The sequence below is a fragment of the Trichosurus vulpecula genome, chromosome 5, assembly GCF_011100635.1.
Source record: "Trichosurus vulpecula isolate mTriVul1 chromosome 5, mTriVul1.pri, whole genome shotgun sequence".
In the NCBI taxonomy this organism is placed as follows: Eukaryota; Metazoa; Chordata; class Mammalia; order Diprotodontia; family Phalangeridae; genus Trichosurus; species Trichosurus vulpecula.
The window spans coordinates 275,460,929-275,488,295 of record NC_050577.1 but is presented as its reverse complement, the minus strand read 5'-3'; the positions used below and the strand labels follow the sequence as shown (position 1 = coordinate 275,488,295).

The following is a 27,367-nucleotide window of genomic DNA, read 5'->3' as shown; positions in this document are numbered from 1 at the left end:
AGGAGGGCTGAAGCACTTTTAATCACAGAAAAGAGTAAACAATGGTATAAAATGGTAACAGCTCCCCCAGTGGCTGCTGCCCTCCCCCAACATCAGCCCACCCCCAAGTACCATTGAGTAATGAGCAGGATATCAGCAGCTGCTGGTGCTGCTGGGGGAAGGGGGAAGAGGGAGGCTGGTAGAGAAAGAGTCCAGCTAAGGGCCACAATAAACCCAGGCCATCCATCTAGAGTTCTTCTGTCCCAAAGTAATTGTTATCACATGCTGCCTCCTGGCTCTGCTGCAGAAAACGGGTTGAGACTGGCTGCTCTATTCAGAGAGTCCAAGGGGCCAGAGCCATAAGCAACAATAAAGGTGGGAATGGTGATCCAAGAACAAGTCAACGTGATCCAGGAATGCAGCCAGAACTTGAAGTTGGGGGTAAAGGGGCAAGGCATAGCTCAGGAAGTCCAGTCCAGAATTGTGCCCCAACCCACCAAATCACACATGTATATATACACACACACAAACACATACACACGCACACACAGCAAATAACATTACTGACAAGAAAGTTATTAAATACAAAACGGCAGAGTTTTTTAAAAAGTGAAAATGTTTGCTTCTTTTTCTCTCCTCAGTGCCTGGCGGGTCCGCATGGCCACACAAGAGTGGGGCTATGGGTGGGGAAACAGACATGGGGAGCAGGTTTGCCAGTGACCCTGAAAGTTCATGTGTCCTGGAGTCACCACATCAGCCTACCCTACTCTTCTGCCCAGCAATTGTTTCTCATGTGGCCATTGACTTGGTTGGCACCACTGCTGGAACTGCCATCATGGGGATATTTCTTGTTCCCAGTGGGCACATCTTCCTCTTCTGAGCTGCTCTCCACGTCACTTCGGTCATCCTTTGATACCTAGGGAGGCAAGGGCCGAAGAAAAAATAGTGAGTACAGAGCTGCAACTAAAACCATGTTCTCTGCCAAGCAATCTCTGGTCTCTTAATCTACACACTCAATTCCTGGCTCTAGGAGTTGTAGGATCTACACTGTCCAACTGAATTCCCTCACCATCTCTGATATGGGCATATGGAGGAAGGCTTTCCAACGTATGATGAAGGCAGCTTAGGCTGGGAATAGACTCCTTCGGGTTCAATTTTGATTTGTCTCAGCATCTCTACCCAGAAAACAGCTAAATTCTCATACCGTAGGAATTGGTAAAGTTGAGGAAAATCTAGTCTTCCTTTATTTTCCCAAACTCCAAGGGTAAGAAACCTAACCACTTCAAAAACATGGGTCTTGTCGGTAGTGACGTGAAGCAGCCAACGACCTTCCTGATCCCACCCTTCATCCCTGAATTCCCCAGTACTTATGGACACTCACAAACTAAGCCATTTCAGTCCCTCGAGTGCTGACCCCAGGCCAGGCAATTTCCAGGAGATTCTGCTGTCCCTGGCCTCTGTTATAACCAGCCTACCCTACCCAATCCATGGGCTGTCTCCTTGGGCAGGACCATGATACAGTGTGTAGTAGAAATTGACTTAGGATTACTGCAACCCAAATGGCCTCCTGGCTCTCCCATTCACTAGCTCTGGGCTTCAGTTTCACAAGTCACTTGACTGAGAGGATTCCTCAGTTACTTCATCTGTAATGGGGATAAAATTAGATTACCTATCTCTCAGGGTCATCGTGAGGAAAGTACTTTGTAAACCTTTAAATGCTATATAAATATGAACTCTGATTACAAATAACAATAATGAATCTCAGAGTATGAACTAATGGTTGGGTTGATCTCAAGCTTTTGGTTATGACTTATAGAAAATTTTGAATCTGGCTTGGATGTCCAAACCTAACAGTTGTTTTTCATCAGGAAATCTCCACCAGGGGGCAGACTGACCCTAGAATGGGAATAGGAAGGTTGCGCCTTCCACTGCCCAACTCCTCCAGTCGGTTCTATTCAGCAGCGGCCCCTTCCCAAATCACTCCACAAAGTCAGGAGTGAGGACAAGCCCTTACAAGACAAGAGAAGGATAAAGGGAAAAGGAAAACACAAAGAAACATGATCTACTGAACAGCGGCAGCAGCAGAGCACTTACATGCAAGAGGTGAAACTGTCCAGCTCCCACTTGGCACAGAGAAAAGGAAGGAGGTGAGAAAAGAGTTGAGAATATAGAGTCGGGATCTAATCCTTCCTGGCTAGGTCACCTGGTCAGGAGAGAGAAGCCAGAGAGAAGGAAGGTGTTGGATAGATGCAGCAAGATGGAGAGACACTAAGCAAATTCTAGAACCAGAAGCAGCAGCCGTGAGGGACATCAACACACAACATTACAGACATGGCTGCACAACTCCTTCTCAAGTTGGAGAAATAGCTCCTTCCTCTAGCAGAACCTGCCACTCTTTGATGACAGAGCAATGCTTATTTGGGACCCTGACTACTTCAGAACTTAGAGAATTAATTCAGTTAGAAGCCTCTTTAAAAGCTCCCTTCCTTTCTGCTTTAATATATTCAAGCAAGAGCCAGGTGTTGAGCTTTCTCAGCCGGCCCTTTCTCTTACGGGCCAGACGACCTTTTCCTGGGATGTAAGGAGGTGCTTCTCAAACCAATTATCTTCCTGGGTTACTTCAAAGCACTGCAGTCAGTCACCCTGGGACATCAAAGACATTTGCATCATTCACTCCACAAAGTAGGGGAGGGAACAAGAAGCCTAGATAAGGCCACCTCAAGAAAATCTGGAGAACCTCAGATATTCCTGACCGACGACATATTTTCAGTGCTTTGAAAGAATGGATCTTTGTTCCCCTTGGCCCTTATTTCATTTTTGAGGAAGGAGGGTAAAATATTTGGAGTTAATAAGAAATGGAGAAAGTGAGAAGCCACAGGCTCCCTGCCTCATTTGCAGAAATAGTTCACTGAGTACCATGGAAAAAGGGGGACATCTCTTCTAGGCCTAATCTTTCCAGTCAGAGCTGGTGGGAGAAATTAGCCTTGACCCTTACCTTTCCTCGAACCAGTGCCTTGCAAGCAATTTGCGCAATTAGGTAGGACCAGACGATGTGTAGAACCTGTAGGACCAGGAGTAGGCCATTGAAGAGCCACCAGGAGGAGTAAGGTCCAATGATCTCCCAACTCTCAAACAAGGTGGTGTTCAGGATCCTAAAGAGGGGAAGCCAATAGTCAGACCACGGGAGATGCAATAAAACTGAAAACCTTAGAATCAGGACCCATCTTTTTTTTATTCTTTCTTTCTGGTGAAATTGCTTCCCAAAGGGATGCTTCTATTGTATAAGAAGAAAGATGGTCGGGGCACCAAATGAGCTAGGGACTCTGGGGTCTGGGCCCTTGATTCTAAGCATATTGCTTAAGGCAGCTGAAGTCATGAAATAGTATATACACACACTCAGACTGAGCAAAGGACATAGCTTTCTTAAGAGCAGGCTTTCCAAATTCTATCCCTTAAGCATCCAACAGGACACCACTGCCCCACAGTTAGGAATGTTAGGAATACTAAGTGCCCAGGCACTCACCAGAATGGATAGATACCAAGGCGAGTGATCACAAAAATGCCACTGAACACCACAAACAGCGTGTCACAAAGCCGCTGGTACTTGGCATAGTTGGCCAATTTGGCTGCCTGGGGAGGAGGAGAAAACAGTAAATGGGAGAGGGAAGCGGATCTTGGTGGGATTGGTGGGAAATGGAAAAGGAAATATGAAAAAGGAGAAGACAGGGGTCTCACCTCAAGCAGGAAGTCCGAGGAGTCATGAAGGCACATGACCAGCGTTCCCACTCGCACCATGTTGTTGATGTAGGAGAAGGTAATGAGCCCAATGGTGGCCAGGTGATGCACAAACATGATCAGGAAATCCTAGGAAGGTATGGGTGGGTGAGGCAAGGTCCAGGGGTGGGGTGGGATGCCCTCAACCAAGGCCTTAATTGGGACTAGCCAATTCCATATCCCATATAATTTTCTTCCATGACCCCCTCCCTGAAAGGATTCCCTTCTGCCTGCATTTGGGCCATGTGGTGCTACCTGTCCCAATGCTCAGACCAAAAATCTGTTTAGCATGACCTAAAAGAAAGAGATTTCATTTTTTATGCCTCGGGTACTGAAAGGATGCCCAAACTGTGGTTGCTAAGCTAGTTCTGGGTTCATCCATTTCTCAGCAAGTTAACAGAATGACACATCCATTATACTAGAAAGGCATGAAGAACATTAATTAAATCTTGTTCTCTTCTGGAGAGGGTTCAAGTCCTTGGTTCTATCTCTGCCACCAACTAGCTCAAAGTTTCACAGCTTAATGCAGTGAAAAAGTGCACCAGACTTGAGAGTCAGAACTGGGTGGTTCTAGGCTCTGCCATTAATTCACTGTGTGACTATGGAAAAATCAGTTTTCTTATCTATAAAACGAGCTTTCGGCAGATAATCTATAACTTATTTGTAACATCTCGTATTTTATGGTTCTCTCTAGGCCTGTTTTCTCACTTGGAATAAATTAGGAATCTGAGCTGGATGATCTCTAAGATTACAAATGGTTCTAATAATTTGTAATTCTCAGAACCAAAGTATAGAGAACAGAATGCACAGAACAGTGATCACCAATTGCAGGCAGAATTTTCATCCATATGCTAGGCCTGAATCCTTATCATGTTTCTTTGTTCTCTCATTTAAGTTCTGCCAGGTAGTCTTTTAGCTCAGATTATCTAGAACTCACTGATCTGCCCCCAGTGTCTAAAATAAAACAGAGTGCACCCATAAATCCTTGTTTCCCAATGCTATACAATAGTGTCTTCCAAAAATGACAGTCCCATTAAACCTACTTCTCTGAGATCCTGGGCAGAGAAAAGAGAGCGTCCATCATTGGGCAGTGAAGGTATTTGCCAGAGAAGAATGGAGGGGGAAAGATAAGAGCTTGTTAGAAGATAATGTTCTTACCTTTCGCTTAATGTCTATAAATTGAGAAAACATAAGAGACCAATAAAAGGCCAGTTCCATGATATAGTAGTAGTAAAGGCCAGGTGTGAGAGGCTAGAAAAGGTAAGGAGAACTAGTTAGAAATTAACTAACCAAAGTTGTTCCATCTCTCCAACCTTTCCTTTAAAAAACAAAAAAACCCCACCCCATTCAGACTATACAAGGCCCCTGCCCTAGATCTGGCATAGATAAAAACTTTCTTCTGAGTGCTCAGACCAACCTCCCCAACTCTGCCTTTCATCCACTTCGACTTTCCTCTTTAATTGCCAAAAGAAGGTGATGATTATCCTGGGGCAAAGCAGTGATAAGACTATGATCAGAATGCCAGGCACAGTATAGGATATTAATAAGTAAGTTCCTTTCTCCACTCTTCTAGTAGCTTTCCTATGTTTCTTCACAAAGTTAATATTGGTCACATGTGACACCAGCTCATCCAAGAGGTCACAGCCACGGGTAAAACAGAACAAACCTCACTGCAGACATACCATGTTACATCATCGAGTGGACTTGGCTTCCCATCCTTTGATGAACCAAAAGGAAATGTGCCATTGGTTTCACTGTTTGGGCCCCTTCATCTGAGATCCCTGAGGTTTTAGGGCTTTTCTTTGAAGTCTTAATTCCTACCTGATAGGGGTAACTGTGCCAGCATTGTCGGGTGTCCCAGAACCAGGGTGACTAAGGAAAGAACAGAAAACTTTGGTCAGTCTTTAGGAACCCAGCTTGGTCCTGAGAGCTTCTTAATCTTATATTCCCACTCTTTCTGTATGACATAGAAGATATGAAGGGAAGTAAGATGGACAGGAGGAAAGACGAATCATCTGCCAGGTTCCAAGTTTCACATGAGGTTTGGCAGGCATCTGAATTTATCCATCATTCCACATATAGAGAACATGTTTGGAATAACTCAAAGGAAAGTCAAGGAAGGTGAAACAACAGGGTCTACCCATAAAACCTCCCCCTGGATATGGAAAATAGCAGGAGGGAAAAGCCTCCATTTGGTTCAATTGGCAGGTAATACCATGCAAAAAGTCAAAAGTTGACCTTTCATGGAACCCTTTAAAGCAAGAGTTCCCAACTTGGGGTCAATAGCTAGATTTCAGGGCATCTGAGAGCTTAGGTGAGAACTAACCTCTAAGTGAAATCAAGCATTTTCTTTCTTCTCAGTTTATTAAAAAAACATGACTCTGACAAGGGGTCCCTAAGTTTCACCAGGCTGCTCAAGTCATCCATGATCCAAAAAAGGTTCAGAACTCCTACTTTTAGAAGGCTTGCAGCACTAAAATTAGACAGCTTTCTTAGGGCAACTTTTCTAGGAAAGACAATCTGCATAGCATAACTGAGACCATTATAAAGGGAAAAAAAAAATAACGCAAGAAAGGGAAAAAGTTCCAGGGTGCTCAACTCTGACCCCTGGCACCCTAGCTAGTAGAGCACATCAAGTGGCCAGGTCACACTCACCAACCAGAGAAACCGGATCCCGTAGCAGAATATACATAAATAAAAAGTGAACCTCCACCTGAGTAGAGAGAGAGAGAGTAGAGATTAGCCACAAGTCCAGATAACACAAAATCTCTGGTAAATTTGGGATAGGGAGGGAGTGGAAAATCAGAATGGTATCTGTGTCAGGCTACTGATAAAAGCCTAGAATAAAAATTTAGGCTAGGGACACATAGTGCTATATCAACAAACACTGTTAATCCTCTGCTTCTATCTGTTTCACTAGGTATCATTTATTTTTCTGTCTCCTCCCCTGAATAGACTCTATAGGTGGGAGGGTGTAGGTAGGAAAGGGTGGAGAAGGGATAATGCTTAGTTTTACTTGTCTATGCCAATGGTCACAGCAATACTCTGCCCCTGAGGACGATGCCTACCAACTCATTGGCTTCCTTCCAAGATGACAGTTAGCACCAACTGACAGTATTTATGGCTATGCCTAGCCTTGGGATCTCCTCCTACCTAGAACAGGTTAGAACTACACATATGGCTTAGTACTCAGGTGGGCCAAGAGATCAAGGATGACAAGTCTCTACAGTCCTCCATCTTCCTAGGTACTTAGCGATAATACCCAAGGATTCTACACTAGCTCTAATGTGGTGACTCACACCCAGCCACAGGTGTCCTGATACAAACGGGAAATATCAGCCCAGTCCTACCCACTTCCTCAACCCCACCCCCCCAACCTGCAGACCTACATGCTCTCACAGAATTTAGTGAGTGTTGGGGGCTTGTCTTGGTTCCTCCGATGGCGGAACCAGCCTTGGATTTTTCGGACATCCCAATCCAGCTGCTTTGAGAGGCCCTCTAGCCTTTTCCCATCAGGACACTGTGGATATAAGGCCATAATCAGCACACTCTCTTCCTCAACCCTTCCATACCAATGGCCTTACCCTCTAATCATTGCAACTGAAGAAGGGACCCCCCACCCTATACAACTAAGGACTTTTTTTTGCTCATTTTTATACTATTTCCTGTCAGAAAGAATTGATCGAACCATACATACATACCCTCCCAAGGGGGTTGGGGGGGTGTAATCCTGAAAAGGTTCAGGATAGGATGTAACAGACACTGGCTCATAGAAACTAAGCCAGGAAATGGCTAGCATGCTGCTGCTACCCTGAACTGTTCTGTATCATAGCTCTGGAAGCCTGGATCCCCTTGCAGGATCCTCTGTGGACCTTCATCTCTTCCCCCAAGAGCTGTCTTTTCCCTTTTTCTACTGACTCACCTTTGTGATGGATGTGTATACCTTCTCAAGGATGGCATTGGGCTGTGCCTGGTGGGGAACATTCTCCTGGATGCCAAGATGAATTGCACATGGCTTAGCAATAAACCTGCAGTGAGCAAGCCAAAGGCCAATTCTAAATATAATTATAATTTGTTTCAGCAAGGAAAGCACTTGACTTGAATAGGTTGTGATAGATAGGTCTAGCAATATGCTGAGAGCCAAAACTCTGGAATTTCATTTCAAAATCTGCTACTAACTGACTAGATTATGATCATTCCCTCCATCCAAAAAGGGTTGTAATACTACTGTACACTGCCCTGGTCAGAATCCATCCGGAGTACTGTGTTCAATTCTGAGTGCTCACTTTAGCGGGGGACAATGACAAATCGGAGCACGACCAGAGACAGTGAGAGAACTAAGTTACGTTTGGCTGGTTGAAAGGACGAGGGATGTTTAGGTGGAAAGAAATGGCGGCATATAAGGTATGATTTGAAGGGCTACCATCTAGAAGGATTAGACTAATTCTGCTTGGTCCCAGGGCGAAGAATTAGAATGACTAGAAGGCAACATCCGGGAAGCTGATTATATAGCTCAGTATAAGAAAGTGTTTCCTAGAACTGGAACCATTTAAAAATGAAATAGAATGTCTCTAGAGGTGGAGATTTCTTCATCACTAGGAGTCTTCAAGTAGAGGCCGGATGACTATGGCCGGATGACTATCTGTCGGCAATAACACTATAAAGGAGATTCATGCAGAAGACGTGGTAGAAGACTGAGCAGCAAACCAGATCATAGGTATCCCAGAAACTTGGTAAGATGAAATCCATGACTGGACTATGGCTTCGGACAAGTATATCTTATTCAAAAGAAACAAGACAGGTAAGGAGGAAGGAAGTGGAAATATATTAAGAAGATTTACTCATGTGAGGAACCAGAAACTAGAGATGGGAAGCATGACAGAGAGAAAAAAATTTGGGTGATGGTCCATGAAGGTAAAAACAGAAATAATTTTGTCACTGGATTATACTCCAGACTACTTGGTCAGAAAAAGAAAATTTAAACGAGTAATTTGAGAAACAGATCACAGGTCTGGCAATAATGTTGGACATTTCAATTATCCAGACAGCTACTGAAGCTCTCATCTCTGCTAAAAAGCAAAGCAAGTAAAAAGCAAGCATTTGCCTAAGTAATAATATGAACTTTCAAAATGTAAAGGAGCCAACAAAGAGAGATTCTATTCTGGAACTAATTCTCATTAACACGGAAGAACTAGTTGCTGTGGTGGACATGATGGGAACCTTGGAAGGTGGGAATGGGGTGACCTCTCAATCCTAGAATTTATAATAAAGAAGGAAAAGAAATCTTGGCAGAATTTAACACACACCTTAAATTTTGGGAAAGCAGATTTAGAAGGGTTGCCAAATCTAGGTAAAGAGATGGTTGGTAAGGAAAGGAAAGTAGTGATTACAAAGAGCCAGCATAGCTTTGTTAAAAACAGGTCTTGCCTCATTATTTTTTTTGAAAGCAGTACTAAACTTATAGATGAGAGAAATGATGATGATACAGTTTATCTAGATTTAACAAAGCTTTTAACAATGCATTTCTTACTATAGAGAAGATGAAGAGAAATGGGTTAGTCAAAAATACAAGCGGATAGATTCAAAATTGACTGGATGGCTAGACTCAAAGATTGTCAATGGTTCAATGCCAATGTGGCTGGAGGTCTCAGTATGGTACTCCAGAAATCTGTGCTTGGCTACATGCTGCTTAACATTTTTATCATTGATATGGATGAAGTCACAGATGGCACATACATTAAATGTGCAGATGACATAAAGAGAGGTCTAGCTAAAATACTAGATGACAATGTGTTAGGCTCTTGAAAGGCTAGAGCACTAGGCATGAGATTCCATGAGGGTAAATGTAAAAATCTTGCACTTGCGTTAAAAAAAAAAATCAATTTTACAATAAGATGAGGAGGCACAAATAGACAATGGCTATTCTGAAGAGGATCTGGGGAATTTTAATATAATGTAGTCTCGATACCAGTCAATAGTGTGACATGGTAACCACCAAAGCTAAAGTGATCTTGAGATGCATTTAAAAGGAAAATGGGGAATAGGGAAATGATTGTCCTACTGTATTATGCCCTCATGAGACCACATTTGGTCATGTTCAGTTTGGGGCACCATGATTTAAGTTAAGAAGGACTTGGCTAAACTGGAGAGTATCCAGAAGGCAGGGAACAGAATGTTGAAGGGCTCTGGGTCCATGTCACGTAAAGGATAGGTTGAAGAAACTAGGCAAATTTAACCTACAGAAGAGAAGTTTGGAGAGTGGGGGACGACACAATAGCTGTCTTTGAAAGGCTATCATGTGGGAAGGAGCCAGACTTGTTCTGTTTGGCCCCAGAGCTTAAAATCAGGAGCACTGGGTAAAAGATGCAAAGAAGACAATGCAAGCTTGATGTCAGAACAGACTTCCTAACGATTACAGCTGTCCAAAAGTGGGATGGACTACCTTGGGCAGAATGGTGGGGATTCTTTTTGTATATGGATTGGACTAGATTAAATGGATGCTGAAGTCCTTCCAACTCTCAAATTTTTTAATTCTGCAGTTACTTCTGAGATTCAATTCTGCTCAAAGAGTTTATGATACCATAATTAAATGATCCACTTTATGGGACACGTATCTTTCCAACATTTTTGCTGGCTCCTACTACTTCCTTTGCATGTGTGTATGTGTGATACATATATAGACAGACAAGACAGACAGACAGACAGACACACACACACACACACATCCCTTTCCAATAAACGTAAAGTCCTGAGGGGAGAGAAAAAATGATACTTACTAGGCTCTCCTGACAAACATTATTTTCATAAAGACTATAGGAGTACAAGCTTGACTTGAATTACTGGCAAAATTCTTCAATTGCAAGGCACTACCCTAAATATACAACATATGTGATTTCACCAAGGCATCTGATCAAGTCTCTCATGATATCCTGGTGGACAATGAAAACAATAAGCATCTCTGGTACAGTTCAAAGGATCCATGACTGGCTCAGAGGGGTGATAATTAATGGATCTGTCAAACCTGAAGCTGTGTGCCCTAGCACTATCCTTGGCTCTAAACTAGTCAGTATTTTTCCCAATGACTTGGATGACATGCCTATCAAACTTGCAGATAGATAATGCAGAATTTAAGAGGGGTGATTAACATAATGGATGGCAGAATCAGTAGCTATAAAAATCACAAAGAGCCAGGCGTCCTTTATTTGGATTCAAAGAAATCAAGTATGCACAAGTAGGAGATTTGTGAGGTACAAAAAAGGTCTGAGGCTTTCTTGTAAGTTCTGCTTTAATAGAAACGCTGTATCCAGAATTAAAGCAGTGATATTGCAGTAGTACTCCCACTATATTATAGTCAGGAGATATCTGGAATCCTGTATCTAGGTACCACATTTTAGAAAATACAATAGAAAACTGAAATGTATCTCAGGAGGATGACCAAGTATTAAGTGGCCTAAACACTATGCCATACAGAACTGAACCACAGATATTTATTTAATATGGAAAAGAGAAGACAACAGAGAGTAGACAATATACTAGCAGAATCCAAGAATTTAAAGGGTTATCATATGTAAGAGCATTAGACTTGTTTTACTTGATGCAATGCAAAGAAGTTAGAGAGAGGAAGATTTTGGCTCAACACAAAGGGGAAAATTTCTACTAATTAAAATTATCCCCAAATGGTATGACCTGCCTTAGGAGGTACTGAGCACCTGTCAGAAATGGTAAAGTGGAGGTGACCTCTGACACACCTTCCAACTCTAAGCTGCCTTAACTCTGTGCAAAGGCAGAAGCACTGAATCTGAGAACAATTCAGTTAAGTTCAGTAAGGGGCATTTAGCAGAGGCCTACATCTTTTCCTTCAGTAAGGAATCTATCGTGATAAGTACTGCTGAACGAGGACAGGGTAAGGGGCGTAGTCTGGTATGGGAGGGTGCTAGACTGAGAGCCACAAGGCTGAAGTGTACATATTTTGTTAATAACAATCTTTGTGAACCTTGGGTGAGTCACTTTGCTTCTCTGAGCCTCATTTACTTCATCTGTAAAAAAAAGAGATGGGCCCAAATTATCTTTGAGATGCCTTCTAGTTCTAAGGTATTTTTAGGTGTATAACCTCATTAGGTCCTGTCTCTTCTTTCCTAGGTTCCTTTTAGCACTCACATTTTATGAATTTAGGATGAAGAGATTGGAGGCTCTGTCTTTTTAGTCTGAAAGGTCTAAAATCTAGTCTTTCACATTATAATTGCTTAATGAATATATATGTTGAATTTAAAGTCCTTGTGGCTCTTAAAAGGACAAATCTCTTCCCACCAGCTTAGGGTAGTTTAAGTCAGTGTTGTAGATGAATGTACTATGCTCTAATGAAAACCAAACTTAGAATATTTTGTTCAGTTCTGAGCACCATATTTTACAAAGAGCTTGAGGGGATCAAAATGGGGAAGAAGTTTTGAAGTTATGTTGTATGAAGTTGGGTGGAATGAACTAAGGATTTTTAACTTAGAGAAGACCTATAAGGGCTATGGTAGATATGGTTCAAGTATCTGAGGCCTATCATAAGGAAGACTTGTTCTGTTTGGACTCACAGACAGACAAAGGCAAGGCCCAATGAGTAGAAGTATATTTTGTTGCAAACCTTGAAATATTAGCTAATGACAGAATAATGCCATCATTAGCAAGCCATTTAAAAACTTAGCTTTTGTTGCCAAAAAATGAGGTGTGCCCTCTATAAAAACTCTCAAATTGGCATGATTAAAAAACTCAGAAACATAATTTTCTAACCTGATTAAAAATATTCCAAATGACAAGTTTTTGAACCCATTTGTGAAAAATATAAAAATTCAACACCTAATTAATTTGCAAGACCAAGCATTAATTATAAATTATGTAGCAGGCACTATGCCAAGTGTTGGGGATATAAAGAGAAAGCAAAAACAAATGTCAGGTAAGACGAAAACTTACTAGACAAATTTCAACAAAAACCTTGCAGAATGGTGGACAGGACTGAAAAATGAGTATTACTATTTAGTAAATTCTGCCAGCAATGCGTTTCCTCTATTTGGATCTATATATCTGTGTGAGCTATCTTTTCCAGGCATGACAAAATCAAGGGTAAGATAAACTTAAAAGCAGACCTTCTAGTCATGGCATCACAAAGTATTAGACCAAGATTTCAAAAAACAGTGACTCATTATTCAATCATATTGCTCTCACTTTTTAATCAAAGTCAAAAAGGTGTTGGTCCCTATGCAGAATGGGCCTAGGAGGCAGAAAGACTAGAATTTCAGTCCTGCCTCTGGCATGTCACTTAGCCTCTCGGTTCTAACCTCTCAGTGGCAGAAAGGGTCCTGACCTATACTAGGAAAAAGGTCCTCACCTGGAATTCCCAACGATGTTGTTTTTTCTTAAAAATCAATACTTTTAAAATATAATTTAATCTTTATCTCATTTCCATTTATATTCTGTGTATGTTTTATAATTTAATATATTAGTACAGTAGTACATAGATATAATTTATAAATAAATACACATGTATTGGTGGTATGCTCAAACATGTTTTTTAGATGGGATGGGTGCACAATCAAAAACGTTTGGAGCTTACTGGTTTGAATTACTGACTCATACATCTTCTAGTCAGGAGGCTTTGGCATCATCTAATCTCCCTCCGTTGATAATAATAGCTTACATTTATATCCTAGCTCCAAAGAACTGCCACTTAATGAATCTAGTTTGAGTCTTACAACAAGCATGAGCTACATACGATCATCTTCCTTTAGAAGGTTTAGAGTTGAAATGACATGCCCAAAGTCTCACAGAAAGTCAAGTGGTGGAGGCCAGACTCAGAATCACACAGAATGTTATAACTGGAAGGCACTTTTAAGGATACTTAGTCCAACCCTCTCATTTTATAAAGAAACTGTTTTACCCCAGGTCAATTAATGAATCAGTAGCAAAGCTGGGACTTGAATCTAGGGTTCTGAAATTAAAAATCCACTGCATTTTCCATTACAATCCTAACACAGAATCCTTCTACAATATCCAACAGGTGTGTATTGACCCACTGTTTAAATACTTTTAGTGACAGGGAACTAACTTCTATTCAAGACAGCTCATTCCAAGTTCAAGAAGTTCTGATTGTTAGAAAATGCTAACGTGCTTTGTACAAGGTGACTAATAAATATTTCTTCATTTCAAATTTCCTGTTGATTCTTAATACGATGGCCTATTGTGTTGGTAAGCAAAATGGGCTTCTTAGCACTTGGTTCAACAAGTGCCCTTGAAGAGTTTGGCTTTTGTTTGCTTTGAGTAATTCAGTGTATTTCACTGAGTCTTACTAAGTCTTACTAAGTTTGGGCCCCAGGCCCAAACCCCTATTAGGTGTAAAACCTTAGTGGGTGTGGATTGGCAACTAAGGTGGGGCCCAAGGTGGGGCAAACTCCAGGGAGGGCATAGTTTACATGTCTGGGAGAACAGAGGCTTTTAGACCACGTGGGTTTAAGTCTCCTCTTTGTGACAATTCTAGGTCCCGTGGGTGAGTCGCTGAAAAAGATATAAAACCAGGGTTTGGACTTCTCTTTTTTGGAGCTCTTACCTACAGCAGTGGTGGCATGCATGACTCTGGGCCAGCCCTTGTTCCGAGCTCCCGGGCTGAACCTCAATGTTGGTAACTGTGAATCTGTATTGGGTCTGTCTGTTGATGTTTGTACTTTGTTTGTAATTTGCTCTGAAGTTCAGGGTACTGGCTCTTTTCCCTGAACTAAGTGAATGATATTTGTATGCTGAATTAAAGTAGGCTTGTCAACCCCTTCAACCTTGCTTTCCTTATTAAGGCAGATCAAAAGAACCTGTGCTTTCCCAGCATGCCGGCAGCTTTCTGGGTGCTGGCTGTGGGTGGATCTTACACCCCCACAGAAACTGCTAGCCGGATTGTTAAAACACCTATGTTGTGCAGTATGAATAGAAAGTCAAAAAGATCCATACTAGCTATGTGACTCTAGGGGCAGCCAGGTGGCACAGTGGATAGAGCTCTGGGACTGGAATCAGAAAGACTCATCTTCCTGAGTTCAAATCTGGCCTCAGACACTTACTGGCTGTGTGACCCTGGGCAAGTCACTTAATCCTGTTTGCCTCAGTTTCATCATCTATCAAATGAGCTGGAGAAGGAAATGGCAAGCCACTCTAGTATCTCTGCCAAGAAAATCCCACATGAGGTTCCAAAGAGTCCAACAGGACTGAAAACACTCATCAATAACATGTGACTCCGGGCAATCACTCAACCACCAGGCACTCTCAGACTGTAAGTGGAGTTGATACTTAGCCAATTAGCCAATGAAATTACAGAACTAGTTCCCACTTGCTCTTTAAAAAAACAAACAAGACGACAAAATGCCTCAAAAATATAAGCATCTCACAGCATCCGGAGATCAATCTCTAGAGGGACTAGTTAAAGCCAATACTGACCTTTTCCTGAGCTAAAAGATCCCCTCCAGGACCAGAACATGGTATGGCGGGTGGGTGGTGGGGCATGGATAGAAATCAGAAACTCGATGCAGTCCCCTTCCAGTTTAGCCTTATTTGACTGCTTCTTACTTATCACCAGTGTGACCTCAGACAGGGGAAGGAGGGTAATACAGGGAAAATAGCATTACATCATGAGAGGACCACCACAAATGCCACCAATGCCACAGCATCTGCCACGAAGTGACTCAGGCGAGCTACTTGACTTTATTAGGGCTCAGTTTTCTCATCTGTAAAATGGAATTGAGACTTTTGAGGTATCTTCTGTAATCTTATGGCTTCTAAAGGTAGGTAAGTTTCAGGATAAGAAGGCACACACATCCGCATCCACATCATAGGAAGAGAAGATAGCACATTTAAAACATTGTTCCTAAGGAACTAAATGCCCCATTTTGCTTAATGTAATTTTCTCTTTTTTAATTTTTGAGAGGGAAAGGCAGGTCAATTAGGGTTAAGTGACTTGCCCAAGGTCACATAGCTAGGCTGCATTTGAACTCAGGTCCTCCTGGCTCCAGGGCTGGTGCTCTACTCACTGCGCCACCTAGCTGCCTCAATGTAATTTTCACAATGGGTTATGATTTTAAGATAGTCATTCATGTTTGTTGATAAAATATTCTGCATACCATTGTTCTTCAGTATATTACATCCAAACCCCCCAATAAAGTGGTGTAACAATATCACCTGACATTTATATAATGCTTTAAGGTGCACAAAAACCCACATTTCCTTATTTGATCCTTAAAACAATCCTGTGAACTAGGTACTACAAGTATTATCACCCACATTTTATTACCATCTTCTTTCCTCAGCTATAAAGTGAGAGGGTAGGGCTGGATTCTCTCTGAGGTTCTTTCCAGACCTAAATCTATAATTCCACGCTTTTACATGAGAGCAAACAGGTTAAGTGAAGTTGTAAACCATCTTGGATCATAGTTATTAAATGTTGGAATCAAGATTCAAACCCACATATCCCCTGGAGATGTAGACTCCAAAGTCTAGCCTTCTTTCTATTACACCCTACTGAGTCAGTGAAAAGAACATTCACTTTAAGTGAAGAAAGACCTGGGTTCAAATTCTGGCTCTCCTACTAACTAGCTACATAGCTGGTGGTTATTAGAGCATAGCAAAGTGGTTATCAAAACAGGTACAGCATGAAGCAGAACACCTGTTTTTGAACATCTCACTCATCATTTAGGTAACGGATCCTGAACATACAAATGATATTGCCTGAAAGAAGGCAGGGGTCAAGGTGGACAAGGGTAACCCTGAAGGCTTCAGGTGACATGTGAAAGAGGCTGAGGGGTGGAGGGACCACGTCATGGTGAACCACAGCACGAGGAGCTGGCCAACCACTGGCTTTCCACGACAGGGATACGGGGCACTGACGTGCCTCTGATTATGGACTGGGCACCATACCTCAGTGGCAAATTTAAGGACTATTAAAATGTTTTTTCATTCTGATGGGCTAAGGATAGAGACTTTGGGGGGTGAATAACTCTTCTAGCAAATCTCAGTCTCACACAAATGTGAAATGCTCAGAGTGGACTTCAAGGAACTCAGTATCTCTCAGTGAGTAACTCTGATGTTTTACTTGTATAGAGAGAATTAAAGTTTCCTTCAAACATGTAAGCTGCTTGGCTATCACAACACACTGCACCGTGCCAGATTTCACAGGGACGAATGAAATTTAAAAAACAACTGCCAAGGGCAAATGGGGGGCGGGGCAGAAAGCATGTATGTAGATGCGTAGGAAAGCCAAGTGTGGTTGACTAATTCCAACTGACTTGAGGTAGAAAAGACACAATTTTTAAAATATCATTTTGTGTAACTGACCATAAAAGCAGTGACTAGCGTAGTCAGAGCTTCCAGACAGAGGGCACATGTAAAAAGAACTATGTTGTTATTTTGTTCTGGTATGGTGTAAAATCAAGTTAATCAGGAAATTCCTGCAAAAACTATAGTATGTGTGAGTAAGACGGAAAGTAGTGTCTGGCCTTTGGTGTACAGACCAAATCAGGCAAGCTGCTTTACCTCTGTAAGCCCTTTCCTCAGCAGTAAAATGAAAAGACCAAACTCTACAATTTCTAAGGACCCTTCCTCTGACCTCTTCTTACATAATTGTTTTCTCTTTCCCCACTTAAACTGTAAGATCATTAAGTCCTGCCTACATTCAAGGGACCTCACAAGGTGGTCAGAATCAAAAATGAAAACCAGCTCCTGTCTTTAAGAAACTTACAATCTGATGAGTTAAGGTGAGGTGCAGCGTGTGTACATGATTACATAAATTCAATGCGATAAGAGTAGCCATTAATAGTGCTATAAGGAATATGCTAGGATTAGGGGTGGGGGTCAGGGTGAGGCCAATGGAAAAGTGTTCTTCTAAGGCAGGCCTTGAGAGAAGAGTAGGATTCTGATGGACAGAAACATGAAAGAAGTGTATTTCCAACATGGAGAGTGGCTTGCGGGAATACAGAGAAGAAAAGGGTTAGACAAAACTGGAAAAGTTAGGAGTCCGCCTTGGATGGAATGTAGAATGCACAGGTGGGAATAATATGAAATAAGGCTGGAAAGGCAGATGATAGGTAACCTATCAGATTTATGGAAGGATTTAAATACCAGGTTAGAAAGTTTCTGTTTTCTTCTACAGGGAATGGAATACCTCTAAAGTTGTTTTTATTAGCACAGTGCCATGTGCGGATGAAGAACAAAGGATAAGACAAATAACACCCCAGGTCTGCACTCCTGGAGAACAGTTTGGGCCCACCACTGAACATCCTCCAGAACGAGGAAGGCTCTGAGTCTCACCCTGTTGTGTAACTTACCTCTGGAGATCCTAGAGTGTTTCCACTCTTCACTCTGAGCCCGAGACTCTAAGGCAAGGGGGAGAAGAGATGGGGTAGGGGAAGAGAAAGAAGACATTTCTCCAACAATTCACCCTTGAAAAGAAGAAACTTCTTGAAGGCAGTGAGGTACAATGAAAAACTAGAGTTGGGTCACAACTCCAGCTCAGTGATTTTGCAGCTGAGGAAAATGAGAAAAAATTCAGAGGCAATAAATGGCTTGCCCACAACAACACAGGTAGTTTGGTCAGTAAAAGAGCCAGTCTAGGACTTGGGTCTCTAGGCTTTTAGCCCTGAATTCTATTCATTCACAGCCTAATGATTCATAAGTCCTGCTTTCCCCCTATTTCTGGGTTTCTGGGCCTCTCTCATTGCCCAAGGCTGGGGACACCCAGATAGTCCTTTCCCAGATAATTTACCTAGTTTATTTCCCTGTAATAAACTAGAATTTCATTTGCAACAGTGAATACCTGAAGTGAAATCAGTGAATTCCTTGGAAAGCAGCTGACCTGACTAAAATTCCCTCAGATGTGCAAATCTTTAAAAAACAAAGCCTAGACTTCCGGGGGTGGAGCCAAGATGGCAGCGGGAAAGCAAGGACTTGCGTGAGCTCCCCACCACGTCCCTCCAAAAACCTATAAAAATGGCTCTGAACAAATTCTAGAACTGCAGAACCCACAAAATAGTAGAGGGAAGCAGTGATCCAGCTGTCCTGGGACAGCCTGGGTGGTCGCTGGATGAGGTCTATGGCGCACAGACAGAGTAGAGGGGAGCAGAGCTCAGCATGTGAGGCAGCAGGACCAACCAGACCAGGAGCCGGGCAGGACAGGCCCTAGCACCCTGAATCAGTGAGCTGTGGCAGTTGCCAGACTTCTCAACCCACAAACACCAAAGACAACAGAAGTGGTTAGTGGGAAAAGCTGGGGGAGTGGACTGAGTTCCCGGTTTGGCTACTGCCCCGGAAGCAGCGGAGGTGGGCAGCTACAGAACTACAGCTGCAGTTACTTCCGGGCCCCAGGCCCACCTGGTGGGAGGAATCAAGTAGCGGATAGGAGCAGGAGTGAAGAGCCTGCTGAAGATTTGCATCAGGTCCGGGTTGGTGGTTCTTGGGTTCTTGAGGAAGGAGGAGTGTAGGTATGGCAGAGCTGGCTGTATAGAAATAGCTCTGAAATCAACAGCGCATCCCCTCAAGCTTGGAACAAAGTACTCTTTGCTCTACAAGCAGTCATACCCTGCTGAAAAACTCAAGGATCAAGTAAGTTGGCTGGGAACATGGCCAGGCATCGAAAACGCACCCAGATTCAGTCTCAGACTTTGGAATCTTTCTTTGGTGACAAAGAAGACCAAAACATACAGCCAGAAGAAGTCAACAAAGTGCAAGAGCCTACACCAAAAGCCTCCAAGAAAAACATGAACTGGTCTCAGGTCATGGAAGAGCTCAAAAGGAGTTGGAAAAGCAAGTTAGAGAAGTAGAGGAAAAATTGGGAAGAGAAATGAGAATGATGAGAGAAAACCATAAAAAACAAGTCAATGACTTGCTAAAGGAGACCCAAAAAAATACTGAAAAAAAATATTGAAGAAAACAACACTTTAAAAAATAGACTAACTCAAATGGCAAAAGAGCTCCAAAAAGCCAATGAGAAGAATGCCTTGAAAGGCAGAATTACCCAAATGGAAAAGGAGGTCCAAAAGACCACTGAAGAAAATACTACCTTAAAAATGAGACTGGAGCAAGTGGAAGCTAGTGACTTGATGAGAAATCAAGATATTATAAAACAGAGCCAAAGGAACGAAAAAGTGGAAGACAATGTAAAATATCTCACTGGAAAAACCACGGACCTGGAAAATAGATCCAGGAGAGACAATTTAAAAATTATTGGACTACCTGAAAGCCATGATCAAAAAAAGAGCCTAATCAGGGTATCACAGGATCTGGCAGCTTCCACATTAAGGGACCGAAGGGCTTGGAACATGGTATTTCAGAGATCAATGGAGCTAGGATTAAAACCAAGAATCACCTACCCAGCAAAACTGAGTATCATGCTCCAAGGCAAAATATGGACTTTCAATAAAATAGAGGACTTTCAAGCTTTCTCAGACCAGAGCTGAATAGAAAATTTGACTTTCAAACACAACAATCAAGAGAAGCATGAAAAGGTAAACAAGAAAGAGAAATCATAAGAGACTTACTAAAGTTGAACTGTTTTGTTTACATTCCTACATAGAAAGATGATGTGTATGATTCATGAGACCTCAATATCATAGGAGCTGAAAGGAGTATGCATATATATATATACACACACACACAAAGGGCACAGGGTGAGTTGAATATGAAGGGATGATATCTAAAAAAATAAAATCAATTTAAGAGATAAGAGAGGAATATATTGAGAGAGGGAGAAAGGGAGAGATAGAATAGGGTAAATTATCTCGCATAAAAGGGGCAAGAAAAAGTGGTTGTGTAGGAAGGGAAGAGGGGGCAGGTGAGGGGGAATGAGTAAATCTTGCTCTCATTGGATTTGACCTGAGGAGGGAATACCATACACACTCAAATGGGTATCTTACCCCACCAGAAAGAAGGAGGAAGAAGATAAAAAAGGGGGGATGATAGAAGGGAGGGCAGACGGGGGCGGGGGGAGGTAATCAAAAACAAACACTTTGGAAAGGGGACAGGGTCAAGGGAGAAAATTCAATAAAGGGGGATAGGTTAGGAAGGAGCAAAACACAGTTAATCTTTCACAACATGAGTACCGTGGAAGGGTTTTACATAAGGATACGCATGTGGCCTATGTTGAATTGCTTGCCTTCTTAGAGAGGGTGGGTGGGGAGGGAAGAGGGGAGAGAATTTGGAACTCAAAGTTTTAAAAACAGACGTTCAAAAACAACAACAAAAAGTTTTTGCATGCAACTAGGAAATAAGATACACAGGCAATGGGGCATAGAAATTTATCTTGCCCTACAAAAGAAGGGAAAGGGGGATGGGAGGGGAGTGGGGTGACAGATGGGAGAGCTGACTGGGGAACGGGGAACTGGGGAATATACGCCATCTTGGAGTGGGGGGAGGGTAGAAATGGGGAAAAAATTTGTAATTCAAACTTTTGTGAAAATCAATACTGAAAACTAAATATATTAAATAAATTTATAAAAAAAAAGTAGGGCATAAATACTAATAAAATTGCCTTACTTGGTAAAAAAAAAAATGAAAAAAAAAAAAAGTCTACTCCAACCTTAAAAAAAAGAGGCAAAAAACATAGTGCAGTCCCCACTCTCAATGACCTCCTGTTTGCAGCCCCAAGAGGTAGGCTAAGGAAGCACATAAGATAGTGGAAAGTAAACAGGATAGGTGCAGAATCAGACACATGTTTTTCCAATATGGCCAATGTGTTGAAAGTATTTGAAACAAAAGAGAGTGTCTGGGGTGGGAAAGGGTTAATACGGAGGGGGTTAGTCAAACTATACAAAAGTAAAGTTTAGAAGGTGACAGAAACGCACACCACAACTTTGTTATTTGCTAAATTTAAAAAACACAATCCGCTTTTGCCATCACCATAGAATATTTGTTGATGAAGTTTATAACACAGTTAGACTGCACAGTGGCTACAGAGTACTAAGCCTGGAGTCAGGGAGACTCATCTTCCTAAGTTCAAATCTGGCCCAAGACACTTACTAGCTGTGTGATCCTGTTTGCCTCAGTTTCATCATCTGTAAAATGGGCTGAAGAAGGAAGTGGCAAACCACCCTAGTATCTTTGCCAAGAAAACCCCAAATGGGGTCATGAGAGTCAGACACAACTGAACAGCAACAAAGTTCATAATAAAAAAAGACAATAAAAAACTGCAGTCAGGAAACACATGGGTTGAATACCAGCTTTCTAGCTATGTAACCCTTAGTTTCTTCATCTGTAAAACAGAGATATCTCTTGCACTAACCACTTCCCAGGGATATTGTGAGCAAAGTGCTTCATAAATTTTAAAGCATTGTATAAATATTAATTATTGTAATCTAATGGGAGGAAAGACGTACATATATTACTGAAGGAACAGAGAATGAGGAATTATATTTTAAAATTCTTACTTAAGAGCCATAAATTTGTTCAGTAATTTCTGGAAAACAGTTTGAAACTATATTCAAAACTATACATATCTTTTGATCCAGCAATTACTACTACTAGGTGTCCCAAAAGTCAAAGACTAAGGGAAAGGACATTTACACATAAAAATGTTTATAGCACCATGTTTTGTGGTAGCAAAGACCTGGAAATAAAGTGGATGCCCATTGATTGGGCAATAGCTAAATGAATTATGGCATATGAACATAATAGATTACTGTACCATGAGGAATTCAGAACAACTTGGGTAAACTCATAGTTTGAACTGATGCAGAGGGTAATAATCAATACTAAGATAATTTACACAATAACCACAAAAGCATAAAGGAAAAACTAGTGATGACTTTAGAAGACTGATGAAGCTTGCTTCTTATTTACTTTCAGACACAAGTCAATGTGTTGATTTGTTTTATGTGAAATATGTATCTCTTGTGAAAGAGGGCTCCTATTTGGGAGGAGAGAGGACAGTGAGTTAGTCAAAGTGTCAGAGATGCAACAAAAATTTTAAGGCACATCAATGAAATATTTAAAAAACAAATGAGGCAATTTTTGTCACTCTTTTGTTAAATTTAATATGCACTTTTGAAAGCAAACTGTAGGTAACAAAAGTTCACATTTTCAAATGCAATCCTGCTGTTTATTTGTATTTGGTGATGCTTAAGTTCAGAATAAAAAAGACAATGACAAAAATGCACAGGACTTACACAATCCTCTTTTGCTGGTCTTTGTATGTTGGGATGTTTGTGCTTATTAATTGTCAAGTATGTAATTAAAAAAAGAAAAAAGTCATTTACTGGATGTCTTTCTTAATCTCACCACTAAACCAACAGCTCATAACAGGGTGAGGAGACTCTCTTCTTTCTGCAACAGGAAGTAGCTGAGAGATTGCACTTGATACCCTTGTCTCTGCTTTCTCTCACTGGTTGAACGCATTGTCTCTATGGAGAGAAGCTTGAAACCTAATCTCCTGCATGACATCATTCAGACCATCTGTAGAGCCTTTATATTCACAGAAAAGAGGAGAAAAAGTTCTCTAGGAAAGGCTGGGGAATATTTTCTTTAACTGTTTGGAGCCAATTAATGAGCTAGGCCTCCCAGATAAGGGCTGTGTGTGTGACGTTCTCCTCCAATCTTGCTTGGCTAGATAAGTAAACTTGATTTAGCTAAGTAATTTACAACTCAAAAACTGCCAGCCCAATAGAAAACTTCAGCAATGCAAGTAGGCTTCTGGCCCTGATCACCAACAGCCACTCCCTTGCATCTCTCCTCAGCTTGGGTGACCTACTAAGGCTGAGTCAAGAGGATCCAGCTGTATTGTATGGAGCCTCAGAGATAGGTTTTTGGGAAGGAGAAAGACATTAGGCTTGTCAAGAAGAGGGGGAAAAGTACTTTCTCCACTGAAGTGGGGGAAAACAGAGAGAAACTAGGTTACAATAGTCAGCAAGGCCAAAGAGAAAAAGAAAAGAAACGTCTGAAAAACATGCAGCAGAAAAGATTCTTAGTCACCACCCAGCTGGCTGGGGTCAGTTCCTCAGGACAGTATTGATGAAGAGGCTTCTCCTTTGGCTTCCCAGGGAGGCAGCTCTGGGACAACAGAGAAGGAACAGGAAGAATGAACAGTAATAGTTGCAACATAATTTCATGTGCTATTCACAAAGCAATTTCTCTCTAGTATCATCACAAAGGCCCTCTCTGCTCCACAGTATTCACAATAAATGCAGGATGTCTGATGGCGGCACTGAGTCATGAACTCCCATATAACTCCCAAATTAACTCTTTCTAGATGACATCTGGCAGGGAAATTGAGGCTGAAACAACTCCACCTCTAAGACTGAATTCATACCTGAGTTAGGTCATAGGTCAATGAACATGCCAGAGAGGAAAGAAAAAGAAATCAAAGAGAGGACAATTGTTACCCTTTCTCTAAATGTCCTCTAGAAAATGGTCTTTTGTCCAAATCTGAATCCAACTCACTCATTTGTTTGCTGGTGTAACCTTGGACAAACCTCTGAATATCGTCTTGGTTTTCTTATCTGTAAAATGGGAATATTTTCACTTATGTTAACTTATTAAGCTTTGTGAGGAGAGCCCTTCCTAAATTATAAAGCACTATTTAAATGTGAACTATTAATTACTACAAGGGTGGAACAAGAAAAAAAGAAAGAAAATGGTCTCAGGTATAAATGTCACCAGGAAGTTTAATGCCCCAGATTACAAAGGAAGGATTTCTCCCCTCTGAATCAGATCACATATCCTAGCTTCAGTGCTACTACCCAGGGCACTAAAGAGACAAGGGGGAAAGCCCATGCCCCCTCCATTCATTCAAATAAATATTCGAGTGCCTACTAGGCAAAAGACATCATGCTCTGGTAAAAAATAGAGCTAGAATGAGACCTAGACGCCATGCAGCAAGTCAATATCAGAACTGGGATTTAACCAGCTAAAGACCACAGGGGAAAGCTCCCTTCGGTTCCTGCCCTCTCCTTTTTCCCTTTGAGAGAAAAGCAGCTCGTCAGTTAAACCCTTCACTTCCAGGCAGCTGGACATCTGGACATTCAAATGACCCCTAAAGATCAGGCTCTTCTTCTCTATGCCTCCCCGCCCCCCCCCCCAAGAGTAGTTTCTATCATTTCTTCGTGGGGAAGGAGGCCATCAAGAGACTTAGTCACCCAACTGTGCAGTCCTATAATTTGTAGAGCAGGTCCCAATGTGGAAAGGAACAGCGGGTCTTTTATTGGGCCTGAGAGTGCCAGCACCAAACAAGGCCAAGTCCAAATCCTCACTAACGAGGGAGTATCTCAGTAGTATCCTTCGGCCTCATATTTCATTCCTTTAAAAACCCAGACGTTATTAAAACTATTCACAATGAGCAGCTCAGTGCCCACAGCTCCACAGAAATGCTCAGAAAGAATTTTTTAGCCAAAAGTAAAGAATCTTTTAGTACCTGTGGTTCAGATAAGATGTAGCATTTACAGTCATCTAGAACAGAGGTGTCAAACACACTTCAGTGTAGCTCGAAGGACATTAAAATTTAACTGGGAAATATGTGACAAAAATAGAATAGAAGATGTTAATGTGTGGTCTTCAAAATCGATATGAGGCTCTTAGGGATCTTTATGTATAGTTTAGTGGCCCCATTTTTATTTGAGTTTGACACTGCTGATCTGGAACTCTGCAAATTCAGATGGATGTACATAGGATCATAAGAGTAATTATATGAATGAATTACAAAGCCCTTACTATGTGCAAAGCAATTAGTGCTGAGGATGTAAATAGCAAGATAGTCCCTGACAGTCAAGGAGCTTTTTTTTATTTGAGGCAAGTGACCGGCCCAGGATCACAGAGCTAATAACTATCTGAAGCCACATTTGAACTCTGGCCCTCCTTTTTGGGTGGGATGGAGTGGAGGGGTGGGGCTCTATCCATTAGCAACACCTGGCTTTCCAATCTTACTTTCTAATAGAGGTAGGCAAACACACAGGAGGTTTATAATCAAGAATTACTTCCCGTCACAGACACTAGGAAACCTCCCCTCCCCCCACAACATACATAACCATCATGTAAAAGCAGATACATATTCCCTACAGGAGCCTACTTTTTCCTGCTTTGTTTACCAAGATTACCAGACTAAGCTAAGGGGTGAAACCCTCTTCCAATCTGAACATCTGGATTCTCCTCTTCCTTTGGTTTCAGTTAACCTTTTGTAGGCTTCAAGAGTTTTTCTGCCCCAAGGCATTGTAGAATCCAGAGTGGCCTGAAGGTCCACTTCAGGAAACAGTGCCTACTAAGACTGATGATTTTAAAGCGAACAACAAATCTACCTTCTGGGGTCTAGGGGAAGACATCAGATCTTCAGGCTTCCTTTTTTTCACTTGTTTTCATTAAAAGCAACTTCACTGCTGCACTGGGACGAGCACTCTTTCCATTTTCCATACTGGAATGTAAGCTCTTTGAAGGGAACATGTTTTATACATCTTCATATTTCTCCTAGCTCTTACTATGTTATATAACGTCTAGTTATGCTAAATCAGTGTTTTATAAATGAACTGGTATAGCACTTCACAAAGGCTCACACTGGTGACAAATACCCATTACCAAAGGGTAGGAGTTTCTCCTGCCAGATACACACATTTCCCCTTCCCAGATGAGGTACCATCTGTCCCTAAGTGCTGCAAATATCTGACCAAGATAAAAGGGAACAGTAAGTACCCCCCGGACTGGAGTCGACGGATGACGTGCAATAAGCCCTGTGACTCTGTCCCCACAACTTTCAAGGAGTGAGGGTGGCACTTGGATACATGTCTTGTCTACTTTCCCGAGCAGATGTTTGCTTTCCTTGGGATACTGCAGCACTCGGGGTGAACCAAGCCCAATCCACAGAAACCTAGGATGAGGAGTCCAACAAGAAAGCCACGAGGTTTGGGCAAGTCTATGAACTAGGCCAGCAGATTCCAAGGCCTCCCCCAAGTTCGCTCGAACATCGAGATGCCACGACCACCCGGGCCCCTGGCCGCAGACCCCCCCCGCCCCAGCCCCTCTCCCCATCCTCTCGCCCCTCGGGCTGTCAAGGACCGCTCTGAGGCTGGGGCGGCCTAGGGCTCCAGCACAGCCCAACAGTCCTCCCTCAGTCCTCCCGCTCCTTAGCCCGCTCCTCCCAAACCAGCCTCCCCAGAGAAGCACGTGCCGGAGGGCGCCTAGAGGCCTAAGAGCCCCGGGCTGCTCCGCCCGGCCAGCAGGCGGGCTGCTTCCGCTGTCGGCTCCCGGGCGGCCCGCGCCCCCTCCTTGCTGCCCCAGCGTCTGGGCCGGGCGGCGGCCCGCGCTCCGCTCCCTCGGGGTCCCGAGCGTGACCCCGCTCCCTAGGGCCCCGGGCCCTCCAGCCGGGCGGCCCCCTCCCCTTCCGTCCCCGGGGGGCGCCGCCTCTCACCGCTCGAAGAGCAGGCGCACGGAGAAGATGCCGGCTGCCAGCGGGAACGCGGAGAGGACGTGGCGGGCCCGCGGGAGGCTGCCCACGCCGGGCCTCTCTAGGTCGGCCCAGCTCACGTTCTGGGGCAGCCAGAAGCTCTCGCTCCACAGCCAGTCCCACAGCAGGCCCAGGGCCCCCACCACCGCCGCTGTCGCCATCTTTCCCCCCCGCCCCGCGGCCGCCGCCGCTGCC

At 42.7% G+C, this 27,367-nt stretch overlaps 1 protein-coding gene across 1 annotated transcript; it reads right to left on the bottom strand.

Annotated features, from left to right (window-relative positions):
• Positions 1 to 2: 2 nt before the first annotated feature.
• CERS5 (ceramide synthase 5) lies at positions 3 to 27,367 on the bottom strand. The gene is made up of 10 exons (XM_036761240.1): positions 27,137 to 27,367; positions 7,676 to 7,781; positions 7,143 to 7,273; positions 6,409 to 6,466; positions 5,575 to 5,625; positions 4,912 to 5,004; positions 3,715 to 3,843; positions 3,503 to 3,609; positions 2,975 to 3,131; positions 3 to 895 (listed from the first exon to the last, which is right to left on the bottom strand). The coding sequence occupies exons 1-10, from the start codon at positions 27,331 to 27,333 to the stop codon at positions 743 to 745; spliced, it is 1,182 nt and encodes a 393-aa protein (XP_036617135.1). The 5' UTR covers positions 27,334 to 27,367; the 3' UTR covers positions 3 to 742.

Coding starts and splice junctions, on each gene's coding strand:
- CERS5 (XM_036761240.1), bottom strand. CDS start 27,333: ATGGCGACAGCGGCGGTGGTGGGGGCCCTGGGCCTGCTGTGGGACTGG. Junction 3,610..3,714: donor CCTCGGACTTCCTGCTTGAG/GTGAGACCCCTG, acceptor CCTCCTCCCCAG/GCAGCCAAATTGGCCAACTA. Junction 896..2,974: donor AGGCACTGGTTCGAGGAAAG/GTAAGGGTCAAG, acceptor TTGCCTCCCTAG/GTATCAAAGGATGACCGAAG.